Source organism: Coturnix japonica, chromosome 4 (assembly GCF_001577835.2).
Source record: "Coturnix japonica isolate 7356 chromosome 4, Coturnix japonica 2.1, whole genome shotgun sequence".
In the NCBI taxonomy this organism is placed as follows: Eukaryota; Metazoa; Chordata; class Aves; order Galliformes; family Phasianidae; genus Coturnix; species Coturnix japonica.
In genome coordinates this window covers 77,202,341-77,224,701 of record NC_029519.1, presented here as the reverse complement: position 1 = coordinate 77,224,701, position 22,361 = coordinate 77,202,341, and the positions used below count along the sequence as shown (strand labels likewise).

Here is a 22,361-nt window from a genome sequence, read left to right as displayed (position 1 = left end):
AGCAGAGGGTGAGATTGCTTCACATTGATCATGTGCCTCATCAATAATAACATTGGTTACAATTTTTTCTTTAATAGAGTGAGATTATTTGGAGGCAACCAGCTGTGATCTGCATCCCAAGGGAAGCTTTTGGGCTGGCACAAGCCAGAAGGGAAGGTTGATGAACATGGGATGGAGGTGGTAAAGGAGAATTGGGTTTTGTGCCTTCACAAAACAAATCACATCTGCCACTATGAGGTCTTGAAGCTTGCAGCTCAGGAGGCAGTTGACCTTGGTTAAGCACTATGAGAGCAGCAGAAGTACTGTGGCAGTGCGTGTCATAGTTGGGATGCTGCAGGAGCTGCCCTGTTTGCTGAGGTTCAATCCACTGTCACCACGGGGGCTGTTTTTTGCTCCTTGTTGAGCTCACATAGCACCCCATAAGGCTCACTGGTAGCAATGAATGGACCCTTATCACTCTGAGATCCAGGTGTGGCTGCGCTAATAACCACAAAGCTTGGCCCTGGCTCAGCCCTTGGCTGTTGTAATGAGGTTCAGGGAATTCCGAACACAAATGAAGTGCTTCTTCATTTCCCTCTGTTTTTATCTGAATTACTGAAGTAATTTGTGCAGAGAAACAGAAGATCTTGAAGGCTATGCCAGGCAGCTTGCAGCACGGGGCAGCCTCCCAGATACTTGCAGAGGGCAGGTCACTGCAATCATTTCACCTCCCCCAGCAGGGAATGGACAGAACAGAACGTACTGGAGGGGGAAGAGTTTGTTACTGAAGTGCTTGTCTATTTCACATGCGAATGAAGCAATGGGGTCGCAGTGCGTTCCTTCCTTGCTTGCTGACGCAGGGAGCTGGTGTGCTGCTCCGCATTACGGCTCATTGCCTCTGTGCCTGGAAGAATTCAATTCATTTGGTCTTTCATTCACATCACCGTGTAGGGGAAGGAGTCACTTTGTCTTTATAAAGTACAGTCTACATGAAATCCTATGTAGTATCTTAGTTTTAGAAGAGCAGCTGTTGGCTGTACCAATATGCAGCTGCAGAAGCAGCTTGGAATAGTGAAACATCCATGAATCTCTGTGAAGTGTAGGATCATGTTCAAGAAACATGTAGATGTGGTTCTTAGGGGCATGGTTTAGTGGGCAATATTGCCTCAGGTGCATAGCTGGACTTGGTGATCTTTGAGGTGTTCTAAAAGGAGGTAGAAGGCAAATGGATGAGGCCAGGCCCTTCTCAGTGGTGCGTAGTGATAGGACAAGGAGTAATGGCCTAAAACTTGAACATAGGAAGTTCTGTACTAATATGAAGAACTTCTTTGTGGTAAGGGTGATGGAGCACTGGAACGGATTGCCTAGAGAGGTTGTGGAGTCTCCTTCTATGGAGTTATTCAAGGCCAATCTGGACACCTAGCTCTATGTGACCTATCATAGGGTAACTGCTTTAGCAGGGAGTTGGACTCAATCATCTCTGGAGGTCCCCTTTAACCCCTTAGATTCTGTGATTCTGTAGAACTTTGAGGAGCTGTTTGATTTTGGTCACTCATCAGGTCCACTAATATAAATAAAAACCCAACTGTCCTGTTCTTATCTTGTTTCATGACTGCCTGGGGAGCTTTGTCTTGGATCAGGGCAGCCAATTGTACCAATGAAGAATGGTAGGAAGAGAATTGTCCCTCACCCAGGGAGGTTGTGATTGCAGTTTACTTTCTTCAAATGAAAACCATCGTTTTCAAGTTTGAAATAGTTTGTGCGTGATTGAGGTTCATTTGTAACAAAAAGCCAAACCTTCCAAAAGAAATAGCAACATTGAAATGAAACTCTCCCAAACTACTGATATAACATTTGACCAGATAGGAAAACATTCTTAGATTATCGTTTTGAGAAAGCCCTGGTGTTCTTACTTTTCATTATTACTTGTTACCCCTCCTTGGAGCAGAATAATCCTTTTGACATTTCAGAGAACTTGCTGGAGCCTGGAAAGCCATTTCCCCTCGCCCAGCTGCAATTAGCCCATTGTTAAGAGGGGCAGTGTCAGGGTGTGGGAGTTTTTCCCAGTGTGATTTCTAACCGTGCTCTGAGCAGTTATATGATCCAGTATGAGAAACAGCTGAGTCCAGTCTTGCATTAGAGCACTGCTGTTGCTGCTACCAGCTGAACTGCACTTATTTATTTCTTTTAATGATGGGGCCAGATTTTGGAGCCCAGACAAGGTCTTAATTATTCCCTGAGTGTGGAGTCGTGCCACTAGAACGCAGGTTCTGTATATCAGCTATGGATTCTGAGTTACAGAGGGGAGCCTTGTGGCTGTGGTGTAGCACCATATGCTTCATTAATGCAATGCTATCCCAGTTCCCCTTCATTAACTGTACATCAATATACCCTCATGCGTTTGGGGTATGTGGGATCCTGGTATGTATCTTCATGCATGCATTTTCACATCTGGACTGTGCGTGTGCATACGTATGTGTGCACTGTTCATTGTGCATGCACATATAGAGCAACCAATTGCAAGCAGCCAAGCTTGACAAAAATCCTTTTTTGACTTAGAAAAACAGATTCCAAGTAGCTTTTAATATCTTCATTCTTTTTGCTCCAGTATTTAAATACTCCCTCCTTCCCTTGCCATTCCATTCACTGTGACAGTTACCTTTTTTTTTCCCCACAGTGACTGTAGCTGTCCGGCATTCTCAGTGCCTGAGGAGTTTAGCAGGGGGATTAGCAGGAGCTCCAGGCTGGGCTGTGCAGGAGGTGGCAGTACTGTTGCCACATGGGTCACTTTATGTTAGTAGTGACAGCAAAGATGCACCAGTAGTGCACAGTGAGCCACCATAGAGGTGCATCCTCCTGCTCGTGGATGGTTTCCTGGGTGATGAGGCTGCACTTTGAAAGTTAGCATTGCCAAAAGTTCACTAGCCACAAGATTTTGTAGCCTGGGTTTGTTTCTAATGTCACAAGCTTGCAGGATGATGTGGCAATGCTCACTGCTAGTAGTGTAGTCACATAGGAATGGAGTTCTTTAGGAAATGTGGAGTTCTCCCAGACCACCCCAATGGAGATGGTGCAATGGAGCTGGGTGTGTTTGTTACTGCTGCAAGGGTCCTGTCTGAGCTCTGCACTCCTGCTCATGCGTTCCCACATCTGAGCACGGTTTGCCCTGTCTTGGCAGGGAAATGCAGTCTCTGTACAGCTGTGCTTTATTCCTTGCTGTCAGCAGTTCGAGCTCTGTGAGTACTGAAACCCCCCTAAAATATGTATGAATAAGAAAATAGGATTAGATCTTGACATATTATAGTGCCACTGAAAGTTTTCTACGTCATGCAGCATCTTCCCCCTCTTTGTTCATCTTTGAAGGCTGAGGGTTTTCCTTTCTTTCTTTCCTATTTCGTTTTCCTCCAAGGCAAAAGCTGTGCTGTACCTGGAGTGCCAACTCCTTCCACTGGTGTTTATCTGCCTGAAGGGTTTCACTGAGTGGCAGAGGATTGTGCATGACAACTGCTCACTAGGGAAAGAGAGCCTAAGAGTCCAGCACTAGAAGAAAAAGGGGGGAGGGGAGGGAGAAAGCAAGTTTATGTTGTTTTAAAACAGTTACTCCAAAGAAATCCCTTTCACTAGTATAAGGATTTCTTCTCCTGGGACATCTCTCTGCTGTATCTGTCCTCTGTCTTTAAGTGGTTTCATATTGAGAATGGAGTATGCTGCCAGAACAGCCTTGATTGTTCTAGTTATGCAAAATGAACAGAAAAAGAAAGAAGAAAGGAGCATTATAAGATCTCTGCTTTCCTCTAATTGTTCTGAATTGAGGTTTTTGCCAGGTCTTCAAGCTTTGGGATCAGGTAAGAAGCTCTCACTGCACAGCTGTGCTTCTTTCACACATGTGATGGGGGGACGTTTGCAGCAATGATGGCGGGGCTGATCCTTTTCTGTTATGTCTTTGTGAATAGGAGGAAAGAACACTTACACTGTAAGAGAAGAGCATATGTAAAACTTGTGGAAGAAAGAAAAACAGCAGTTCAACACACTGCACATTGATAGGACTTATGGTCGTATCTACATGAGCACGCCCAAATGCTGAACTCTTCATCCTGAAATAGTCTTGCTGCGAACCTTAGAGCTGCAGTTGACTCTTGGTGCATCCCCTTATGGCTTTGTGTCATGTTGCCATGCCCCTGGCTCATTAAAATGATGGATCTTCTCTGCTTCACCATTATCTGCCACAATCTGCCCCACAAATCACCAGTTTCCTTTTCCTTCTCCCACAGAAGCCTTTCACTGAAATTTTCTTGGCCAGCTAATAGCATTGTGTTTGAAAACCCCAAGGCCTGCTGGGCTCCTCGTGCATGGCTGAGGTTTCTCAGGAATGGAGCATATCCCAGCGTGGAGATGCATCTTCTGGTTATCACCAGTAGAGCACTGGGGATCAAAACTGGATTCCTGCTGCTGTTAGAGAGAGACCTGCAGGGCAGCCCTGGGCAAGTCACTCTGTCCTTGGTCTGTGTTATATTTGTAGTGCAGTTAATGAGAAATGGGGAAGAGATGCCAGCAGGGATGTTCCTGACGAAGAAAAGGGTAGATGTGGCACTGAGGGATGTGGTTTAGTGGCCATTGGAGTGATGGGTTGATGGTTGGACTGGATGATCTTAGTGGTCCTTTCCAACATTAATGATTCTTTGACCCTGGCCACACTTGTTGTAGTCCCATGAGTGATGTAGGTGGATACAACGTTTTCTTCTCCATGAATTGTGGCTGATTACAGGTAAAAGCATTTTTAAGCCTTTAATTCCTGAAGGTATCCTGTATCAATATTAGTATTGATTATTGTATCTCTGAAGGGAATGGCACACACTAGCACCTTCTGGAGAATTTCCTATGCACAAATAAAGTGGTGGGACAGAATGAAACTGTTCATCTACAAGATGGAGTTTCACTTTTTTCTTCTAAATTCTGTGGATAGTTTAAACCAGATTTTTCTTATTGTTTTGCCTTAACTTTTGTATTTAAAACACTGGAGCACTATACCTCCCCTGTGCTGGATGTGCTCCAGTCTAAACAAGCTCCATTCCGCTTACCTAAATTCCCTTCTATAGTTTCAACTGAATGTGAAATTCCCTTCTGCTCCCCCATTTCAACTGCTGTGTGCCATCACTCGAGGCTGAAGGACAGCTCATGGGTTCCTCCCTGGAAGTGGCATCATCTTGGTAGCGCATGAAGCAAGGTCTGCGTAATCCTATGGGATCCCTCAGGATAATAAGCTACTCTATAAATGCTATATCATTTTCATTGTCAGTCCGGATTCAGGAGTGAAATGATCCCACTTATTTAAAGCAGGATGAAGTGTCTATTTTCATATTTGTTTAATTGAACCACTCAGCGTGCCTGATAGTAATGGCTTGATTTGAAGCATGTGGTTCTTATGAGCTGTTAAGATACCAATAGCATTTGGATTAGTCTTTCTGCCAAGAAAGCCAGGTCAATTCTTCAGGAAAATAAAAAAACTAAGGCAAACTTTATTTTAACAGTGTCTTGAGTTTCACTTTAGGTTCCATAAATATTTGTCAGTGTTCCTTTTGTAAGACCCATTCTAGCCCTTGGCAAGACGTGAGGTCTATCTCCAGAACACAGAGTATAAATAAATTCCCCAAACCATGCTGCAGAATTGGAGGCAGCTTTAGCCCATGCAAGAGACCTGGAGCCAAGCAATAGGCTGATCTTGGTTCTTGAATTACTATTTGTTAGAGTAGAGGGAATGAGGGGAGAAAAGAAGGAAAACATGGAGAGAGCAGAAATCTTTGCAGAATATATGATGGAGCCCGCACCAACCCATGCAGAAAGGTGGTCATTCACCAAGGTGGTGACAGAAACGTGACTTCTGCTTGGGTTCCTGTTGCTGTCTGCTCCTAATGCTTCCAGAACAGTTAACGGTATTTTCTCATGCCCTAGAGGATAAGGGAGGAAATTTCACATTCTTGATGAGGACTGGTAATGCCATCTGTTTCAGAGGATCAGGCCAAAAAAGCCCTGTGGAGCAGCCCTGTGTGCCCCCCTCCCCAATTTCCTTTGCTATTCCTGAGAAGTTGGTTTATTTCTGTGGTTTTTCAGAGCTATATCTAGGAAAAAAATAAAATGGTGTTTTCAAAGACTTGCTTGTAGTTAAGCACTTAACCAGAGGTTTAGGGTGTAGGGCTTTTGATTTAAGAGCAAGCCCCGTTCTGTGCAGTTAAAGGGGGAAATAGCTGAAATTTTACCCTGTCCCTGACCACAGACTGAAGTTACTGAAGCAGTACAAAAGCAGGGAGTCAGAATGAAGGAGGTGTGTTGAAGGAAGCGGGACCTTGGCTTCTAGCAATGCGCTCTGGTTGCTGGATCAGCTCCAATAAAAATCTAAATTCAGACGAGCTGAATGCCTTATTTGTGTGGTTAAGGGGGGGAGGAAGGTGGAGATGGGTGAAGTTTTCCCTCTGAATTCCAAAATAATGGTAGTAGAATGAGAGAAATAAGTATTCCTGCATAATGGGCTGTTGTAACATCCGATAGTTAGCACCTCTTTTCTTCTTTACGTGCTTCTGTTGAAAAATTACAAGGCATGGATGAATAGACCTGAGTTTGCTGGAGAAAACCCTTTTATGTAGTGAGAAGCAAACCTACCTGTCCATAAATTTAGAATTTCCTACAAAATGTTGGACACCTTCAGTCTCCCTTTAAATTAGTGGGAACTGAGTATTACTCACGCTTCTCAAGACAGAGCCATCTCTTTGCATGCAGTTTCCAACAGTGGTCAGTGATCTCCATTCATTCCAGTCCTGGGTTGTCTATAAGCGCTAAAAGGAAGAGTTAAAAAAGCCATTAACCCCATGTTTTCTGCTTTCATAAGCAGCTGTTTGGGGCCCTGTAGAAGTTGATGCTCTACAGCTTTCTATTACCGCCATGATTTTCCTATGTATGGTTTTGGAAATGGTGACTGAACTTTGCTAGCAGTTCCTTAATCTGGCTACTGTGGACAGTAAGGGAAAAAAAACAGCAGGTAATAACCTCCATCTGCAAAACCACTTCTGGTTTTGTGACTGAGTTTAATACACAGGGAGCATTTTTATTTAAAAATACCCTCTTTCCCTCAATGAAACAGGAAGCATCTTTCCAGGAATGCTTGGGAAAGTGTTTGACTTTTATGTCACAGACATAACTGGAGAAAGTTTTAGATGGCTTTAAAGCTAACAGAGGTTTAGCTGGATAGAAATACTGAGCTCTACCAACATTTGGGCTGTCCATTATTTCTTTTTCTGATGTGAGTTTGTACACATGTGTATCAGCTCTTGGCTACACAAACATTCTCTGAGCCATCAGTGGTTGTTTATTTGCAGAGTGTGACTGTGATTGGGATTCACTGTACAGGAGCATGTCCTCGATCCTATGGCACATACACCATATACCCAGGGCACCTCATGTTGTTGCAGCTGGCAGTGTGCACAAATGAGGCCAGTCCAAGGCAACATCAATTAACATCACTGCTTTTTATTTTTTATTTTTTAATTTTTTATTAAGAAATGAGTATTTCTCAGTGTAGCTTTTGTTTAAAAACAAACAAGAGGGTTTCGGTGTTATGATCTCGCATCTTTCAGTTTAGCTTTCTTCAGTGTCTGGAAAAGCACACAAGAACCATGGCTAGTTAACATTGGCAGGGTGCATCCAGGCATCTCTCTCCCTAACAAGGGAGGAGAGATGCTCACTTTGTTCCTGTGCAGAGGGCTGGGGTTTACATAGCTTCATTGTACTACATAGGGTTTCCCTGCCCTGCAGCTCAACTTGCTCTGTGACAAATTATTCCTTAATTGCTGGATGGCAGAAGAAAAGCTCTGCAGCCCTGAGGTTATTCTTAACAAATCAGGTTACGGAAGCCTTGAAAATTATATTGAGCAGAAAAGAAGCACCATGAGGTTTCCTTGGATGCTTGGGCTGTTCAGCTTGACTAAGGCAATGTGCTAATGAAGCTTGTTAAAATGCAATTATACTTTAATGCTGAGGTTGCGGAAGTGAGGATAATCGGTGGAGAGGTGCTAGTGAAGCTATGGTGATTACTCTGATTTATGTGCGTCACTGTTGTGTTCAGAGCCTTCACCCTGCTGAGAGAGCTGTTGACTGGCAGCACAAACAGGCCTTGCCCAAAGAGCTGCTATGGGCACTAAGTGAGGGAAGATAGAATCACTTAGGTTGGAAAAGACCATCGAGATGTTACTTGAGGCCATTACCTCTCGATCTATTGCTGTTGTCTGGGAGAGATGTTGATTCCCCATCTCACCACAACCTCCTTTCAGGGAATTGTAAAAAGGGTGTAGTTTAAATGCTTGGAAGATGCTCTCACATGGGACCTTGAGTGAACCCTGCTGGGGTTTCCAAGAGAAGAAGATGTGACCTAAGTGGGACCTAGAAAACATGAGTATAGATGAGGCAAGAATTGTGCTTCATCAGGGCCTGCTGAAATGTGGCAGGATCATGAATGTAAGTGAGTAGATGGGGAGCCAGGGTCAGGTTTTATCAGCAAGATGGTGGCACATGTTGGGGTGTGGGCAGCCAGAGGGAAAGCCAAGGAAAATCCAGAAGCAGTGCAGTCACAGCGTATGCAGCAATTAAGGAAGGAGGTGAAGAGGGGGAGAAAGATTAAGAGCTCTGAGCTGGAGTTGACAGCTCAACATCCATGAGATGTCAGGGAGACAGGCGAGGTTTTGTCCGGACAGAGAGAGACAGGCCTGGATGATCAGATCAGACAACTGGAGGAACTGATTTATGTGAGAAGATTAAAAGAGCTGCTTGTAAATGTATGTATAGCTTGGCTAAGTGACACCTGAGGGGACAATAACTGTCTACAAATGTATGAAGGGATTGGATATCGGAGCCAGAAGGTGGGGGAGGCAGAAGCTTAAGGGTGTAGGTGAAGATTTTGACTACAGGCAGTGCAGTAAGGTGGAACAAAGTGGGCTGTGCTGTTGTGTTAGGGAAAACAACCCTTTGGCAGGCTGGAAAGATTCTGATTGACTTAAAAGAAACCTGCATCCATCTTTTCCCCCTTCATTGTAAGGTGCCCACAATCTGCTCCACCACAAGTAGGAGATGTCTCTTTGGGTGGCTGAAGATTAAGTACCTGTGTGACCATTACCATCTGACTTGATGCAAAAACCTAAGGTACTACATAACCCATTAGCTTGTTTTTTCTGCTACTTTTCCCTGACTTTAAGGATCAGTTCTGTTGATAGGACAGTGGGAGGAAGAGCTTCCAGCTTACAATTTCTGTGGTCTTCTCTACCCATTCCTTTTTAGGATTGTTTGTTTGTTTTTTCATAGTAATGTCTTTTTCCTCTGTAAAATGAAGTGAAGAAGAAGCCTAGGACTAAGGCCGTGGTACGGATGCAGCCTTTGCTAAAAACTAGAGAGATGAATGCACCAGAAACAAACATACATAAAGTATGAAAGTATTGCTCTATAGGTGCAAGGAAATTTGTCTGCTCCTGTGGGAGCAAGAGGAAAAGGAAAAGCAGGAATGGTGAGTTAATGGCCTGTTATTGCAAATGTTGGAACAATGCAGAATGAGTTTATAGCCATCACTGGGAGACTGCAGGAGTGTGCTTTGCTGATGGCTCTTGCACCTCTTTTTGAGCATGATTGTAGGGGATGTCATTTCTTACACCTGCCAAACTGGGTGACTTGGTTGCATTCTGCATGAGCAGTAAAAACAGGTGTGATCCAAACAGTGCAGAACCAGAATTTTCTTTTGCAGTTCTTGATGCAGACTGTAGGTGCATTTTAGTGTTGCAGCTCTTCAACAGAGGCTATAGGTCTTCTCCTTTCTTCCTGCAAGGAGTTCACTTCTGACCTCAGAGCTTCCTGTTCTGACTTTCACTTCTGTTTCAATAGGACCAAAATCTATGGGGCTTTTCTGGATATTTCCCTCCCTGCCAAAAATGAGCCTGAAGTGTTGACAGACAGCAGCACACTCAGTGTGTAGGAATCCAACATAAACAGACTTGCTGGTTGTGTACTTGGACATGCTAAACGAGGTTTCAGCTTTGATCTTCCCTGCACTATCCTAAAGCCCAGCAAGCAAAGGCTAAGTAAACAGACCTTTGATTTCAGAGCAGAGGTCTTATAAAACTTTTATCAATGGCAGAACTGAGCTACTGAAGTCCTTCCTGGACTGTAGGTGCTGCAAGTGTAGTAGCATGGTTTTATTGACCCTGATGTCTTGCCTTCTCCCCTCTTCCCATAATATCAAACATCTGGGGATATGAGCCAGCTTCCTGTTGATTGTCATATACCAGTTTCCCTAGGTGAGGCACCTGCTTATAATCTCCTGTATGGTGAGTGGATTGTAAGATACATTAGATCCTATAGGTATTGGATCCTGCAGCTAGTGTAGCTTTTTGTTAATGCATGTCATAAAGACTCTTGAATATATCGCATGGGGTGCATCTGTGGGAAACACTCATGTTACTAATCCTGCGTGTTCAGGTCAAACCCCAGGAAACCAATGCTGCAGCTTAAATATCATGAATGTTACAGCAAATTGGATTTTATTTATTCGCTTACTGTTTTGAGAGCGTTTAGCGATTTTTCATCATCGCAAAGGTCACAGATTTCCTCTCCTGTTCAAACAAACAGGAGATTCTCCTTTGGGATTATGCCCTCACAAAAGAGATGTTAAGAAACAAGCACCTAATATCACAAGATAAAAGCAAGAAAATTCTCAGTGCTGGCAAATTCCTCTCAATGGGTGAAACATGGGATTTGGTTGGGCCTCTGCTTGCATTGCATTTAATATTTCTCTGTGTCTTTTGGTAAATTACAAGATGGAGGCTTTGGCTTTACTTCTACCCATAGAAAAGTGATGAGCATTGCCCAGATATTTTATTTTTGTGTTATATTTCCGTTGTTTTTAAAGCTAAGAACCACTGTGTTTTGCAATTAGGGAGCTCAGTTCTGCTCACAGTGGACCAAACCTGCCACCTCTACTACTGGGGTCATTTCAGACCAAAATTCAGTGCATTTTGCTCAACCTTACCAATGATTACTGCTTTTTTATCATGATGAATATTAGATGCCTCTCCTGTTGTTCTTACTGTGATATCTGGAGGCAAAGGTGAGACCTCTGAGCTCCTGCATGGATGTTTTGAGCCCAAGTGCATGTGGTCCCTTGTATTTTGCCCTCTCACTCTTCCAATGTAGCCTATGATGATGAAATTTCTTACATTGCCTTTTCTTCCTTAGTTATAAACTGATCCTCTTTGGTATGTTAAACAATACCTTTGTTCTCCCTTCAGAAGTAAACCTTGTCTTTTGTCAGACAGTCAAATCAGTTATTAGATAACAACCATTTTAAACAGTCTTTCATTTGTTGGTATTTGATTGCAATTGTGGTACTGTTCAGTACAGCAAATCAGTTTTGCATGTATCTATCTTCTACCATTGATTCTTACAGTGGGGTTTCACTATAATCAGATTGGCAGTTGTCATGGCACAACCGTTGGGAAAAGGTTAGAGTTTACATGCAATAAAGATTAAGGGATTAGCAGGTGATTAGGGAATCATGGATTTACCACCACAGGTAATGGGAAGAGGGTTCCTGTGCTGTTTGAGCGTAGGCTGTGACCTCCTGCCTTCTTACTCATAGATGCCAGCATGCAGCACAGAAGTGATGTGTCCAATCTAAGAATAAGTTCAACTTGTCACAACAGTAGAGACTTGTATTTCTGCAGAGAAAGTCAGAATCCTTTCCCTGAATGGGGACTTTGCTCTGCTGTGCATTGTGCTGCGAGGAGCCAACCTATGGCCACGCTTCAGTCTGCAGCCAGGAATTCCTGTTGGCAGCTGTTGAGATGTGTGTGTTGGTTATGCACACATGCGTGTGTGTGCTAGTGCCGAGACAATATTTCTCCATGCACAGATACACTAGATAGCTGCTGGGCTCTCCAAGTTTCTCCCCCCCCCCCCATGCACACACATAAGAGGGCAGCGGGGACTGTGCATTACCAGACTGTGAGGTAATAGGAGCACTCACTGATTGATATTCCAGGGTAGCCCTATCTACCTGACAGAGACGACGGTACGTGCCAGTGCGCAGCCCACCAGTGGAATGACATCATTTGATATTACAGAGCAATCAATGCTGACAAAACTCCTCCACGCTTGGGAGCTGCAGTTCGAATAAAGCTGCACTACCAACATAGCGCTTGTACTCAGTTATACGTCAGATAATAAACAGCACCATCTTCCTACTTATGTAGGTTTATATAGATATGGGATCTTCAGCAGAGGAAAAAGATTTCCAAAACCTTTGGGTTGTTTGAGGAATTTTTATTTTTGGCATTTTGATTTAGGTATAAAATACTCACTATTAGGTGCTGTTTTTGTAATACTGCTCATCCTGAGATGCTCCACATTGCTGTGCAATAGATGGAGAAGGAAAGCACTGAAGTGAAGAAGTTTTTGAGCAGCAAGGAGTGCAGAAGAGCTTCAGACACACCATATGAAATAATGCATTAATATTGTCTTCTAATCTGAGCAGCCCTAGGACTGTCCAGAAAAGCATCTGGCACTCCTAGCCATAACCAATGACTTTGACAAAGATAACTTGAGTTTTAACAGCAAGAAAAAGACTTGGGTCTACTGGTTGATGGCAAGTTGGATATAAGCTAGCAGGGTGACTTCATGGCCCAGAAGGCCAACAGGGGAAATTTTTTCAAACTGAAATTATTTCAAACTGTAAGAGAGAGATTTAGACTGAATATAAGGAAGAAGGTTTTTTTTGCAAGAGTAATGAAGCACTGGGAGCTGCCCAGAGAGGTGGTAGATGCCCTGTCCTTGAACACAGTCAAGGCTGGATGGGGGTTCTGAACACCTGACGGAGCTGTAGGTGTCCCTTTTCATTGCAGGGGGTTGGGCTAGATGATCTTTAAGGGTATCTTCTAACTCAAATGGTTCTTGCTATCCTCTGATTCTACAAAGTTGCTTGTGCGTGGACTTATGCAGGTATCAGCATGTGTTTTAATATTGTGTTGTGGCACCAAGCCAGGGTTGATCCATGATCTGCTTTCCTTTGGGTATAATCTGAAGTTGGGACTGTTGGCTGAATGAGGCTTGACAGAATATTATTCTGTAGGAGTGAATGCTTCATGCTCTAAGAAGCCCTGCTTCTGCCAGTACCAGACTTCTGCATCAGGTAGTGCGTGCTTCAGTGTCTGGGGAGCAGGAGCCAGATGTGAATGCTATAAGAATTCATTGATGGTTTCCTTATTTTCATATGTGTAAGACTTGGCATTGCTTGCGTATAATGTATGTTTTCACTGAATCAACCTATGTGAACACTTTCTTTTAAATTGCCTTTAAGTATTTTCCCCTCCTGGAAGAGATGTACAGACGTGTCAAAGTTAGGCCATGGAATAGCACAGCAGGAGTAGATCTCAAAATGAAATATTTGGTGCTGAGGAGGTGATGTTCGCACTATAGGCATCTGGGGAGTTTATTCTGGATTAGCTCCAGTCTGCTCGTGTAGACCAAGCTCTTGTTAATGGAAATCCAAGAGCACAGCTTCTGCTTTTGTTTTACCAGGTACCCAGCTAGCAATTTCTTTCTGTATCTGAATTAGCAAGTGGTGAGGATTGATAAGTTGATCAGATCTATGTAGTAAAGCATTTGGTGCTGGGGACCTGATTTCAGATGGGTTTTCACTTCAACATAGCCCTTGGCTTGTCCAATGGGTTATGTGCCCATTTGGACTGGAGGACATCTTGCATTTTAATTTAATACAAAAGCAACTCAGTCTGCGTGCTCAGTTAAAGATCTGTGACTTGAACCAAAGTATAATTGGTGAGTGGGTACGCTTACGGTAGGCCCTGATAATGAGTGTTCAGTCTGGAAAGGGAAGGGTAGCTCTGAGCACTTCCACCGCGCACAGGGTGGGCAGAAGGCTTTGGTAGAGCAACTGTGAGTGGCTGCATTCAGAAATGTAAATTGCTGTTGGCTCAGAGGCAGATGGGTTGTCAGCTTTGGTTTGCATTTTTCTTCTTAAGCAAAATGAGGATTTTTTGTTTCCTTTTTCTTGTCTGTGTGTATGTACATATATATGTGTGTGTATATATATATATATAAGAGATCTGAATATATACACATCTGTGCTTGTTAATTTATGTATTTTCATATTTCGGTGATGTAGATGTGCATTTAATAAAGATCCCTGTTCCTTAATCTATACACTTCCAAAATTCAGACTTTTCTACTCCCTTGTTTTGCACTGTTATTCATAAAAACTCTGTAGTGAAAGATTTCTCTTAATGTGAAGGCAATTAATGATAGAGAAATCTGGACAAAATCTCTGCATTTGACAAGCAAAGTCATTTTCTGATGGAAAAGCTTTTCTGCAAAACATTCCAGTATTAAGTCTGCTCTGTGGCCATACAGCTAGAAGTGCTTTCTGTTTCGGAGAAGCCTCCGAAAATAACTTCAGTTTTTAAATACCACGGTGTTTATCTCTTTGTGGTCACCAACAAACATTTGTTACTGCGTTTTTGTGGTGAGCAAACTTAGAAACCCCCAGCGACAAAGGCAGAGCAAACTGAGGACAGAGAGCAGCCTCACCATGTAGGGCACTGGCACTGATGTTCTGACAGCAAGAGGCGTGTGGACATTCTGGCAATGTCTCCTATTCAAGAATGAGCATTCAAGACCTTTTTTTTATGTTTTAATCCATGCCCTCAATGACCTTAGAACACATTTTCTGCCTTGTCTGTTGGGAATTGCCATTAATACCAGCAATGGATGGAAGAGTATGAACTCTTCTGTGATTTTGTTCTTTAAAGGATATTATTATTATTATTATTATTATTATTATTATTATTATTATTATTATTATTATTATTATTATTATTATTACTATTATTATTATTTTAAAGAGTATTTTGAGGAAAAATGAATTTCTGGATACAAATGAGAAAGGTCCCAGGTGGCTGAAGACTCATTGCTGTGGATTAGCAGCAAGGCAAACCTTCTATTTACAGATCTTTGCTCACATCATCCCTGAATATGGCACTGAGTCAGCCATCGTGGCTTCTGTTTCCCTGCAGACATAAACAATGACACTTAAAATTTCCTGCCTGTACAGCTCTCGCACAAGCATCTGTCTATAAGGGAAATGGCTAATTACTTATTAAACCTCACACTGTGCTTGGACTGGGTTAAATATTGACTACCAGGGCTCAAGGGGAAGTTGTGTCACCGAACGTGAACCTTGGCATCCCTTTTTCTAGGAGCATTCAAATAAAAAGATTGAGTGACAGGGTACTACACGGGAACAGATGGGACAAAGAAGGGGACAAAAATCAAGCTGACTGGCTCAGAAGTTTATGCCTTTCCTTGAAGCCTTGAGCTTTGGAACACAATTACAAGTGGTGACTTAAAGGGGGAGTATTGTTAGAAAATATGTGAACTAAACTGAGATTTGCAGAATCTCTGGTTTGTTTTGCTGAAAGTCTTGGAGATGGTGGGTGATTTGGCTGGGAAATGCACTGGGCTTATAAGCAGGATTTTCATAGACGGAAGGGAGGAGTGCAATAGCAATTCTGTTAAATTTGGGGTTGCTTAACCCCACAAGCTAATACAGGGCTGCCTGACTGGATTGTTTTTCAGAGAGTATGTTAAGCAAACAAATACTTTGTGCTGGCAGGAATTTGTGATGGAGGGACTGGTGGTTTGGGCTGGCTTTGGGGAGAGCAGGTTAGAGCCATTGGTCAGGATTTTCACTTGGGCTCTGGATCCTGCTGCCTCACTCAGGCCAAATGACTTCTAGATTTCTTCCAACATCAGGCAGCATGTCTTGCTTGGAAACAGGAGGCTAAAAAAAGCCTTTTCATTTCAGAACCTTGAAAACATGTTTTAATGACTTGGATTTTTTAGAAAAGGCTAATTGGGAATATCATTATTCAGACAGGTTTGCCTTCTTGAATGGGAATGAAGAAGGCAGATTACTTGGGAATGAGCGCCAATGCACCTTTTTCACACGTTTCTCTACAGAAAGTTTTCTGGTTATCCATTGTGCTACATACCTGGAGTGTACTGTCAGTATAATTTTAGCCTCAGAATAAAAATATTAGTCCTCCCTTTTTGGCCATGTGGAGTCTATTGGCAGCACTTAAGAAACAGTAAATAAGATATTTTCTTTCGCACTAGGAGAGAAACCTTCTAACACACAAAGACTGTTTCTTCAAAAGTAATTTGAAGTAATCCTAGATCTCCTTCGCATTTGCTACCTCTAAACCTAGGGGATACAGTTACTATTTTTTGCTGCTGAAAATGTAGGCTGCAGCACTTGAAACTGAATGTCGCCTATGTATATTTAATTTAATACAATGGTAATTTCATGTTAAATAAATACCAACTGATTATTGAAAACATATGCTCAGAGGATTTAAAAGCCATGTAAGAGATACGTATCTCATCTACTGTTGTTGGACTGTAATAAATCTATGCAATAATCAAGTGCCAATTGTTTAACATACAATAACTATTTTATTTTATTAAATCTTGGTGAAATGTGTATGCAGAGCACTTAATTAAATGGAACATGTTCCCAAATATTCTATTTTTTCCCTCATTTTTGGAGCACCTAGAGCAGAAAATTTACTGGCAGCCTTCACTCAAGGGACTGGTTATTGCTCATATAAAACATGGCAAGCACTTCTTGTGCTATCAGTAAATATCCATTCCTTCAGAAAAGCAGTTCCTAACACAGAGGTAGGGAAGAAAGAGAGAATAGGCCACTTTTCTTGACATAAAACGTATCTGTACAGCTGTTTCCTCTGTCATGCTGGCTCAGCTGTACAGCCTAGGCTTACAGCTTGCTCATGCAACTAGCCCACAATTTCCAAAACTGAGACTGACCATTCATTGTGGCTGATCAGCAAATACTTGTGGTGTTTCTCTGCTCCTCTCTAAGAGCCTTTGTTCTGCAGAGATGCTGTTGTTTTTTTCTTTAATCTTTTGATTGTTTTTGATAAGCATTGTTTTTGTCTGTGGGCGCTTATGTTTACAGGCCAAGAAGGACCCATTAGCTCATCTAATCTGATCTCTTTACGTCACATACCAAAGCACATGGCTCAGTTATCCCTATGCTGACCCCTTCTTTGCTTGGCTACTGCATACCTTTTGGAAAAGCAGACTGATTTGTTTCAGAAATACGAAAAGTTACTGGGTTCACCATTCCTGTAAATTGCTTATGTCAGTATCTAATGTTGCATGCAGGCACAGCTTTCACAGAACCACAGAATCAACAGAACTGCAGATATTGGAAGGGACCTCTGGACATCATTTAGTCCAACCCTCTTTTATCTCCATCAAAAAGCATTTTTATGTTTTTTGCTCCCCATGTAGTGGCTTCCCTTTGAGCAGAGACTGGGCACGGACCTTTGAGGAACACATAATAGTGTTAATTAAGATTTTGCCATCATTGCTTGTAAATCCTTCCTTTTGGGAGTCTCTTTTTGGTAGGTGTTTGTCAAGCCCTCAGTATGGTGAGCCTTCAACCCAATGTTACAACTTGACTGTCAATGCAAATAATGATAATTGTAGTGTATGAAGAGTGCAAGGAGCGCTTAAACCTCATGCTGACATTGCAGACTATTAGAACGGGTTAAGCTCCTACTCTTAGCAGAGATTTACAGTCCCATGGATTCCTCAAATTCATCGAGTCAAGTTTAAAACTTGACTTTTAGATGATTCTGTACAACCATCCATGTTAATTCTGAAACACGGAAGAGGTGACAGAAGTTGTTTCTGCTGCGAGCCTCCCTTGCAAGGAGGACTTTGGAGGACAAAGTTTGGCAGTGATGAGTACAGTGAAGGCCAAACGTTGCGTCAAATGGTTTAAGAGATTGGGCTCACGCTGAACAAGTGGTTTGGTTAGTGGCCCTTGTCCAGCTCCTTCACCTCATTGTCATAGTGGAAGATTTCTGTGTTTTGCTGTATTCTCTGTGTAGGACACATGTTGTCTGTGGCACCTGGGTCCCTGATGTTAATTTCTTGTACGCATTGATGGGTTGTTTTGGGTGCTTTGTGGTAAAAGACTTTGCTAATTTGCTAACGCAGAACTTCAAAAGAAATCTTATCTTCATGGAAAGTGAATGTGTTTGGTATTAAATAATAAAATATACTTAACCCATGGGGCTCTTAAAACTTATTTAACTTCTTTATAAACTTTACAATACAGTATGTGGATATTATAAATTACTTTCCATTCCAAGAAACTGTCCAGGCTGGTTGACCTTCCTTGGAATTTCCTCCTTGTAATTATGTTTAATGTGTTAATAAAGTTCACTTTGAACTGTATCATGGCAAACGGTCTCTTAGGATGTGGGTCAGTGCTGGTGTGTTCACCATATGTGAAGCTTGAAGTTTGTGTGCAGTTCAGTTCAAGGAATAACAAGGCTAAGTCCAAACAATTGGAGAAGCAGTATCTCCTCCCCAGGTTAGCAGTAAAAAGGGGTTCATGGAAAGTTAGGAATGTGGAGTGGGAAATCATTTAGCTTTCACTGCTAGGTGTTACTAAATTATAGTGCTAGGTTTGAGTCGCTATCAAAACACCATATATCTGGAGGTTTTTCACACAGAGCTATAAATCATGTTTACTACATGTATGAGTTGAATGAGTGCGTGAACTTTGCAGTGCAGTCCAGGAAAATATAATTACATGTGTGTGTGTTTTTGACTGTGAGAAATGTGGACAGGAAGCTCCAGACTATTCCACTGTTGTGTCTTAAATATACTTCTAGAAATTGTTTTTGCTGCTTCCTGGAAAAAGAAAAAGCAGGGAGGCTTTTTAAGTTTTACACAACCCCTTTGCTGAGATGTGGCAACAAGAGCAGGAATGCTTGTAAAGTAGTGTCAGCAACGCAGCAGCAAGTGGGGCTTTTCCGTGGTATAGGATAGTAGAGAGCAGAATTGCTGGATATAAATTGAAAATTGACCAGCTGTTCAGTAAGACAGGTGTAGGATCTGTCTTTTATATAATGGAACAGAATGGAAATTCCAGTTGCTTGTATTTGTAAATGAGGCAAATAAATCTGCACACTTGTCTGCGTGTACATGAGCAGAAATATTTAAAACAAATGAGGTGATCACAGCATTTCCTTGTTAATGTTTGACTGGACTTATATGATCTTGAGCAGAAAACGTGACATCTGGTTGGGACTGTGTTCTTTCTGAGTGTACTCCTATGTATTTGCAAACTAAAAGCAGGAAAATAACTTGGTGGGTAGGGATTGTTTAAATTATATTTTAAGCCTGATTGCACCCTGGCCCTTGGAACTCCAGGCATGATCCCTTCTAGTAATGAAAATGATTTGAATGGTATGGGGCAAAGTTATATTTAGTTTGTATTTGGAGAAAGAATAACAACCAGGCACAGGGAAGGCAGCTGCATTCCTGTCACTTCTTCCCTAGTTACATCCATGGATGTCAAGCCCCACCCTTCCCCCGCAGCCCAAATATTAAGAAATGAATCCATCAAACCTTAGGGCTGAGGACAAGGGGAATGAAGGAGACCAGTCCCTGCGGGGTTTGTGTTGAGGGCGGGTGTAATTTATTGCACCAGCTCCTTCTGTTTGCCTGGGCTGTTGAGGTCAGCTGCACCCTGCCAGCCTGGTGTGGCTTAAAGGGCTGTTCTCAGCAGCACCCAGTAACCATAGAGAGCTGCCTCTGCAGAATGGAGAGCTGAAAGAAACAAGGAATGGTGTTTGTTTTCTCTCCCCACCATTCCACTCCCAACTATAGAAGCGTGCAAAAACCTGCATCAGCAGTTTTGGTGGAATACCCACCTACAGCCTCTCCTTTGAGCTCTTCTCCTATGTCCCATGGAAAAAACACTGCGTTAAGGTCTCTCACTCCAGGAGGAGCAGAGGCTGCAGATTCTCAGCACTTACAAAAGCTGGTCTATTTCAAGAAGCACTGCCCAGTGGCTGAGAAATGAGGGAGGTATGGAGTAGGAATTCAGAATTTCCAACCAGGAATGACAAACACTGCTCTCTCCTGCTCTGTTTGAAAGCACCCAGTGTTGTGCTTTTGCCCATGAATCCTGTCACGTGGCAATTGGTTCATGAGTAATAGATAAGTGTAAAGATAGAGGGATTGATCTGGAAGGATAATGTATATTGGCATTGAAAGGTCTGCTTTGGTAGATGTCTATGTTAAATATTTTAATAATCTGTCTTAAAATCATTTCAAGTTTTAAAACAATTCTCTATAGACTTTTTAAACTCTTCTGGCATTGCTGGAATGCCCAACCCACAGACTAGGTGAGAACATCTCTACAACAAGTAGCTGTAGGGTATTGATCCCCAAATCCATTTCATCACCTCTGCTTGTGGAGAATCCAAAGCTGGGATCTAGAAAGGCTTGAAACTGTGACCCCGGCTGCCTGGGGAGTGATTGCATCAGCTTTTTAGGTCAGTATTTTAGCATGAGGCAGAAACCAGCAGCATCAAAGGGTGGGGAGTTGGCAGCATCCAGCACTCAGCCTTTAAGTTTGCTGTCAGCTGCATGTGTAGCAGCCTGTAGATGTCTTCAGATCATTGCCATGGGAGAACTGGTAGTTGTCAGCAGCACTCCAGGATATTATGGGATGATTCCTTGAGCTGGGGAGCTTACTTCAGTACCAGTGGTTCATTTGAGATACTGGGGTGCATAGCATCTTTTTACTCTCTCCTTTTACTAACTTTGTTTAACAGAAGATGAAACTGCCATAGAGAAGCCCTAGAAATCACAGAGGACCTGAGCAGTTCTGGGCAGCTTAATGCATAGATTTGGAGGTGGAATGTGTTTCTCTCTGGATGCTGTGGGATTTCCATGGTATGTCATGCTGTGCTAGGGGATGTGGCAGAAAACTTATTGCAAAACACTCATCCCCTTCCCCGCTCTCTGCCCTCCAAACACTGCTGGTGAGATGTGCCATCGTGTATCCTGGCTTGAAAAGCATTTATCTGTCCCTGTTGTAGTCTCAAGGCAGACCTGCACAGCTAAGTAGTGAAATAAGACTCAGAAGATGCTGGTATGTTAGAAAGAGAGGCAGAGATCAGTGATGGGCAGCCTGGTCTAGTATTAGATCTGGAGGTTGGCAGCCCTGCCTCTGGCAGAGGGGTTGGAGCTTGATGATCTTTGAGGTCCCTTCCAACCCAAGCTATTCTATGATGATATCAACGTTTGCTTTTGCTGTGAATATCCATGGGAGGACTGGCTCTTGCTGGCTTGCCAAGGACTCTGAAACCTCCGGTATATGTGAAAGCACTGATTGCAGAGGGAGAATAGTGCTTCCATGGAAAGTTATTATTACAAAGATGATGGGTAGTAAAATAAAAATACTGACAGCACCAATGAGCGGAAGGGAGATTTTAGCATCCATGCCTGCATCCATATTGTATTGAGGAGTGCATGAGCTGTACCCCAAAAAATTCATAGCAAGAAAAAAGCCATCAGAGGGGCTGATCGAGGGGGAGGGGGTTGCAGAGAACTCCACTGGTGTTTTGCTTTTCAGACGGAAAGGCTCTGCGAAATACACCCTTCACTAAATGTCACAAAGGTCTGCGAGTAGATCCTATGACTGCGAGCGATCCAACAGTTCCTCAGAATGAAAGGTCAATCAAAGGAAAATGGCATTTAGGAGGACCAAGCTTTTCGCTGACCCAACCATGTGACAGATCCAGAGGCAACCCCGGTGCCATCAGGAGAGCTGCTTGTGCAGCCCGCCTCAATGAGGGACATGACGTGACTGGGAAACTATCTGACTCCTCCAGGTCTCAAAATTCATCAGGAGTCAACGTGAATGTCGGAAGGAAAAGGGTTTTGAAGGAGCTACAGGGAGGAGGGTGCTTGCTCTCCACTGTCCCTGCTTGCCCCTCACCAAACATTTTCCCCCAGCACTAATTATAGGTCTGCTTTTGCAATCTGAATATGCACTGAGTAGTTTCCTGGCTTGCAAGTAAATTGTAATGAAGCTACTCTTGAGGTTCCACTTGACTTGGCGGGGCTCTGAGTCAGGGAGGACCTTTCCAAAAGGCAACCCAGAATTTTACTTTATCCCGAGTAACATAGAAGGATTTGGGGCTGGATCCTCATCTGCTGTGAGTGAATTCTGCTTCTTTAAGCCAACAGGCACAGTTCCTCCTGGTGGGTGGATCTCTTCTTTAAAAGATTCAGCGACGTGGCTTGTGTCAGATCAGCATTCAAAGGATCTCAGTATTATTTTCCCATCCACAGAGCTGGTTGGAGGTTCCTCACACTAAAAAGTATCAACAGTGTGGCTTCCAGTGCTCAGAAAGCTCTGACCAGGCAGGATTTCTCACGGTGTT

The 22,361-nt window shown here is 42.9% G+C and overlaps 1 protein-coding gene across 2 annotated transcripts in view; it reads left to right on the top strand.

Moving 5' to 3' along the window:
• Nucleotides 1-22,361, top strand: part of FGFRL1 (fibroblast growth factor receptor like 1) — a 154,875-nt gene that overhangs the window by 52,162 nt on the left and 80,352 nt on the right. Inside the window, exon 1 of one of the 2 annotated variants that reach the window (XM_032444052.1) lies at nt 10,247-10,334. The exons of the other annotated variant lie outside the window; for it this stretch is intronic. Coding sequence (XP_032299943.1) covers nt 10,262-10,334 — 73 coding nt within the window. The 5' untranslated portion in view covers nt 10,247-10,261. Of the gene's footprint in view, nt 1-10,246; nt 10,335-22,361 lie in introns of those variants that run through there. 2 annotated transcript variants of the gene reach the window in all.